General features: G+C 44.3%; 1 protein-coding gene across 1 annotated transcript; it reads right to left on the bottom strand.

Moving 5' to 3' along the window:
* Positions 1-4,031: 4,031 nt before the first annotated feature.
* Positions 4,032-5,360, bottom strand: LOC139463710 (histone-lysine N-methyltransferase EHMT2-like; the record flags this gene model as incomplete). The annotated part of the gene is made up of 2 exons (XM_071244964.1): positions 5,324-5,360; positions 4,032-4,398 (listed from the first exon to the last, which is right to left on the bottom strand). Coding segments are annotated over exons 1-2 (404 nt in total), but the record flags the coding sequence as incomplete, so codon positions are not given.
* Positions 5,361-6,605: the final 1,245 nt, after the last annotated feature.

Below are 6,605 nucleotides of genomic sequence, written 5' to 3'. Positions count from 1 at the left end.
GGTATTGCGCACCTATTTTTGAGAAAATGCGAAAAATGTAAAATCACGTATTGTAATTGCTGATAAAAATGCATGTGCCACATGGGTATAAAAATGCACAGAAGCAATGTCAAACATTCACAGAGTAAAAACACCTCATTTGAAATGCCAAGACTAACATCAGAACAACGCGAGCGAGCAATGGGGATGGTCCAGATGGGGGCCACGCACACCCACGTTGCAAGAACCTTTGGCTGTTCCCGTATTGCCGTTGGAAACTTTAGTTTAGTTTAGTTTGTTTGTTGTTTTACGCAGCACTATTCAAGCTATATGACGGCGGTCTGTAAATAATCGAGTCTGGACCAGACACTCCAGTAATTGACATCATTGATCCACGCAATTGGTATCGATCACATGCATCAACCAAGTCAGCGAGCCTCACCACCCGATCCCGTTAGTCGCCTCTTAGGACAGGGAGACCACGGGTCACTACGCCACAGGAAGACCGGTCTCTGCGAACGTTGCACCTCCGCAACCGCTTCCTCACACTGACGTCATCGGCAGCAGGTATCCGGACCTACTGACAATTCAGAGGACAGATGTTGACCGCTGATCATTGACGCAGACGAATTAGATGGGTTAATACAGTGCGACGGTGGCAGCGTATGGACTGGCAACGCCTGGTCTTTACGGACGAAAGCAAGTTCTTTTCGTTTAGAATTGATAGCAGACCGCGTGTATATCGCTGCAGATGTGAACGGACAGCTGCTTGCTGCGTTCAAGAAGTCGTTCCTTACGGTGGAGGTGGAGTAATGGTGTGGGGTGGAATTTGTGGAGACCAGACGCCAATCGTCGTCATCAGTGGAAACCTCAATGCGCAGCGCTATAGAGATGACATTCTCCGTCCAGTAGTGCTGCCCTACCTCCAGCAACAACCCAGAGGTGTATCAACACGACAACGCCTGGACCCACACAGCTCATATCGTAGACTTTTTGCCAACAACAACGTCAACGTCTTACCGTGGCCGGCATATTCTCCTGACTTATTCACGCATACAACACCTCTGGGACGTGTTTGACAGGCGGGTTAGAGTCCGTCGACACTCTCCCGCCAACAGACAAGAGTTGATACATTGCCACGTGACCTCATCAGACGTTTGACGTTTTCCGTCCGACTTTGTATGTATGGAGGCACGGGGCGGCCACATTCGGTACTAAAGTGACAAGTTGTGTGTCTGTGAAAACTTTCCGTGTTTTAATTAACTGCAGTGAAAATCTGAATTTTCAACCCCCACTGATTTAGTTTGTCTGGTGTACAATATTTGACCACACAATATGAAGTTTGAGTTGTTCAGTACTTTATGAAATTGTTGGATTATTGGATATACTTTACTTTTGATATTTTTAGTTTATTTATTACAGTCATTTCAATGCGGTGCAAGATTTCTTTTGCCGTTTGGTTTAGTGAGGTAAGGTGAAATCCACTTGTCCCCTAAATACCGAGCGCCAGACAGGGTAACAACAATTACCATCTGTTTATGTTTTTTGGTATGACGCTGACGAGAATCGAACGGCGCGCGCCGGACCTTCCACTGTCCAGATGGACACTCTACCACTAGACCACGGAGGCGTCTCAGTTTAGTAAATTAACATAAAAGGATATCGCTGAATATGACATGACATTATAAAAATGGGCTATTAGTCTCCAGCAACTAAAGTAAGGCCACCACACTGGGAACCATGGGGACTTACAATACCTTTGCTACCTGCATGGACACCAGCTGGATTTACATCATCCCTTTAGTCACTGGTGATTATGGAAAGGTTTAGCGAAGCAAACAAATATTAGACGATTAAAACACGGGTGCTCATGAAATACTTTGAATGATGATGACATTGAACCTCGAACTGTTGGTTACAGGGGAGGCGGATGGACGTTCGCCCTCAGTCTTTGTGCTAAGTCCGGTGCGTTTCAACACGGTGTGGCTACCAGTGGCAGCCTCTGGGGTTTCGCCAAGGAATGGTATCCGCAGCAGCAAAGAGTGTGTACAGTAACCGGTGTTGGGGGTTTGGAGGAAATATAAAGTCATGAAAATATTATGTTTTACGTCAAAAATAAAGCTGACAGACAGATTAGAGCACGCCATCAGCCTCCCGTCAACAGAAAAGAATTGCAGCAGGCCCTGAGAGACGAGTAGCAACGGATTCCAGTCCACGTCATCAGAAGGCTGACGTCATCGATGAGGCGGCGTATCACAGCATGCATTGAGGCAGCTGGACGTCATACACGCTATTGAAGGCAACTGTGGCGACAATGAACGTGTAGTGTGTCTGACAATTTTTTGGTGACATTTTAGAGAACTTTTGAAAATGAAATTTCTTACCAAACCATTGTTTACCTTGAGCTTACATTACCTGTGATTGCACAATTTCATTCAAACTGTGGTTGATCAATCATTTGTTACCCCTCCCTACATTATATTATAATTCACAACAAAACCTCTTCCTGTTATTTTTTTATCGATCATGGAACTCGACCTATACTTTCTTTTTCCGCCCAGTTTAATTACTGAGGACCAATAAAAACTATTTTCAGTGTCGTCAAATCGCAACCTGCGGCAAATCGGCAGCCGCCTGTCTACTAGTTCAGGTAGACAGGAACCAAGTCAATAGTGATTTTATGTTAGTCTGCAATCTCTAACCAATCTGATAAAACAAATAAAAGGGTAAGTTCATCTGGGATATCTGGTCAGTCGTAAGACGTTTACAAATTCACTATGATGACATTCCCAAAGACATAAAGAGTACATGACTACATTTGGGGTTAGGAGGCAAATTTCTTTTAAAGGCCGCTTCCACTCGGTCATCAGTGATGTTACCGAGAGCGTAACGAATGTGTCACGCGCATTCGTGACCAACTCGTGTTATTCCGGGACAAGCCGAATAGCGACTCGTGCCCCTCTCATGGCCATTTTTAGACCGGGTTCCGCCTTAGCTCTAACGGGCATACCTAAAACAATTGTCAACGCGTTGCGTAATGGTTCACATATATTTCCCCATACATTATATATATATATATTCAGATGCAATTTAAAGCACATGTGGACATGCGGAACAATACAGTATGACTGGACACTTTTAACTTTCTTAGGTATATTTTCAGATCGAGACATATGTAAAATCAAAAATTATTTCTGAGGGATTCTTTGACGAAGAACTTGAAATCATACGCGCATTCTGATTGGTTTGTAGTGCTTTCGCACAAAACATTCATCGATAGGGGTACGAGTCATTTTTCAGGTTACGGAAAGGGTCGAGTGGTGACGAATGGTGTCACGCGCTGAGAAGGAACTTGATTGAAATGGTGAAAAGGAAGAGAGAACAAAATAACCCGCTAATCAGAAATATTTCTTTTTATCAGCAGCAATAATATGCAACACAACTCCAAAGAAAAAGTAATTTTTGCCTTTGTTAAACTATATCGCCCACATGATGCCTATGGTGTACGTACGTTTGTCATGAAGCCAGCATTGTGCCGCCCTCTGAATTACCGATATTGTATTTAGCATAGAAATCAGGCGGCCCCTTTAGTTTTTAGACCTTAGCCGGAATGGCGTGACGTCATCGACAGTGTGACGTCACTGTGATTGTACAAATGGCCACATCAGCGGGGCAAACCTTGGCTCAGTCTGAGGTCACTGAGTGCAGCGAGATGTAACCAAACAGTTTGTTGTCTGTTTCACGATTAAATATAAGGTTATTACTACATTTGACACAGAAATTATATCACTAGATGCGATGTTTATACATACCGATGACACATCATCTACATTTACATTCAATAAACAATTTGTTCACCTCATCATGCGAAGTTCCAAATACAAAAAATGGCAAAATGGCCCAAAATCTTTAAGAAAGTTTTATTAATCTTCAAAACAATGAACATTCTTATCTTAAAACTTAAAACTCAGCAAACCACCGCGATGTGAACGGCACACCACCCCAATGTCGTTGATCGCCGCGGGACTCCAGGATATCCGCGAATCGCTGACGTCCGATGGTTTCTCGCTCTGTCGCCCGCTGTCTCCCCCTCCTTGTTCCTGGTGTCGATGTCCACCACGTTCAGAGACAGCAGAAACTTCACCAACTTCATGGATCCTCCCAAACAGGCGTAGAAAAAGAAGTTGTTAGCGTGATTGTCCATCAGTGACACATCGGCTCCTTTACTCACAAGGAGCTCCACCACTTCACTGGTCCTCCCCCCCTCCCCCCATGCTGCCGTCATCACCGGTGTCCTGCTCGGTTGTTCCCACCTACAGTTGACGTTGACGCCCAGAGACAGGAGCAGCTTCAACTCCTCCAGGTTGCGATAACAGCACGCAATATTGAGGCGGCGGCAGTTTGCTGGTGATGGAGTCGCTGCAAAACAACGTAAACTCTGTACACATCCAGGCATATTTGTATTACATCTACATTGTTCACACCTCCAATTGTTGATACGTCACACAATATACGTCATTAAACAGTTCCAATATGGCTGACAACAATATCACGATTAAGGGGAATGACGACAGTTGGTTCCTGTAATCAAGGATTATGAGTGAGTGTTTATGGTTTTACGCCACTTTTAGAAATATTCAAGCAATATCACGGCGGGGGACACCAGAAATGGGCTTCACACATTGTACCCATGTCAGGAATCGAACCCGTGTCTTCGGCGTGACGAGCGAATGCTCTAACCACTAGGCTACCCGACCGCCCCTCAAGTATGTAATGTTTAAAATCTTTCTGTTAAACGCACGGGTTAAAGAAACGCTGGTTTTATAAACGTTGATACAGTTTTGATCAAAACCTAAATCCATGATTCGATACCATATAAAAACATTCTCCCAAACGCACCAATTATTTCCTAGGGGTCGTGGCGAATCTGCAGCACGTGATTTTCGGAGAAATACGTTTTTTCCCTCTTTTTGTCAAAAATGCATAAGGAAAATTTCGTGCTAGATTTAGGTATAAATTGTGCACAGAAACCTTCTGTAGCATTGAATCGTATAGATTTCACCTACAAGAATGCCACGTTTGACGTCTGAGCAGCGAGAGAGAGCAATAGGAATGTTGCAGATGGGTGAAACTCAGACCAGAGTTGCAGAAATCATGAACTGTCACAAAACCACCATCGAGAGAATGGTGAAACGTTTTAGTGATACTGACCGACATCAGACAAACCACGAATTGGAAGACCACGAGTAACCACGCCCAACGAAGACCGCTTTTTGCGTATGTTGCACCTACGTAACAGATGCCTCACTGTGACGTCATCAGCACAAAATGCTTTCCAACAAACCGTCAGCAGAAGGACTGTAGCCCGACGTCTCCGCCATTTTGGTTTGAGTGCTTATCGACCTTTGAGGGGAATGACCTTGACCCGACAACATAGACTCAACAGATTGAGGTGGGCTCGTACAGTGCAACTCTGGCAAAGACGACATTGGGACAGTGTGCTGTTTACCGATGAGAGTTGGTTCCAGGTTTTCAGTGCTGACGGCCGATTGCGAGTTTACCGGCGTAGAGGCGAACGTACGTCACGTTGCTGCGTTCAGGAAGTGCACCCCCATGGCGATGGCAGTGTGATGATCTGGGGCGGTATTTGCGGTGACACCAAGACCGTCCTGGTGGTTATAAATGCAAACTTCAACGCTAACGGCTATATCAACCAGGTCCTTACACCAGCCGTACTTCCATTCCTGCAGAATAATCCCAGAACGCTGTTGCAACAGGATAACGCCACTCCACATTCTGCACGTGTTACAAGAGACTTTTTGAATGCAAACAACATACAAGTTCTCCCGTGGCCAGCCCGATCCCCTGACATGAATCTAATAGAACACCTCTGGGACCATCTTGGGAGACGTATTCGGCAACGTCAGCATCCCCCACATGACAGACAGACCTTGACGCAGGCACTGCAAGAAGAGTGGCGTCTCATCACTCCAGCTATTGTGAGGAGACTGGTAACATCAGTAAGACGTCGTGTCAGGGAGTGCATACGTGCTAGAGGTGGACACACTCGATATTGACGATTAAGTGTGATTTTCAGGTGTGTTATTGTTTGACAACAAGAAAAAGAACATGATCGATTTATGGACATTCAAACTCCTCTTCCAAAAATGCTCATAATTCCTGAACATATCATCACGTGGCTGTCAGAGTTCGTAAACCTGATGTCTATTGTTGTTTCTGTAAAATGAAATGATATCTGTTGACATCATTTTTCATATGTCTTTATTAGATGCGAATGTTAGAAGCCAGCGTTTCTTTTGCCCGTGAGTTTACATCAAGCAGTTGTAGCATTATTCTCTGTATTGCATGAGGCTTTGGTGGACTGAGGCTATCAAGATGATGAAGTTAGTGCAATTGCTGTTTGGGATTATTTGGATAATAAGATATTACACTCTCTCAAAAAAGAAACGCAACCCCAGTCTGAATATGTGAGAAAACCCCAAGAAGAAAAAATATTGATTGTAAATACAATTTTTCTGATATGCACTTATACCATGTACACTGTTTATTAACGTAAGCGCCCAAACACACCAATTTTCGTGCACTGGGGCATTTTATTGTTACTT

The sequence above is a fragment of the Haliotis cracherodii genome, unplaced genomic scaffold, assembly GCF_022045235.1.
Source record: "Haliotis cracherodii isolate W230 unplaced genomic scaffold, xgHalCrac1.p SCAF_16, whole genome shotgun sequence".
Taxonomy (NCBI): domain Eukaryota; kingdom Metazoa; phylum Mollusca; class Gastropoda; order Lepetellida; family Haliotidae; genus Haliotis; species Haliotis cracherodii.
Note: the sequence above shows the minus strand (reverse complement) of the source record. Positions and strands in the feature narration are given on the sequence as shown.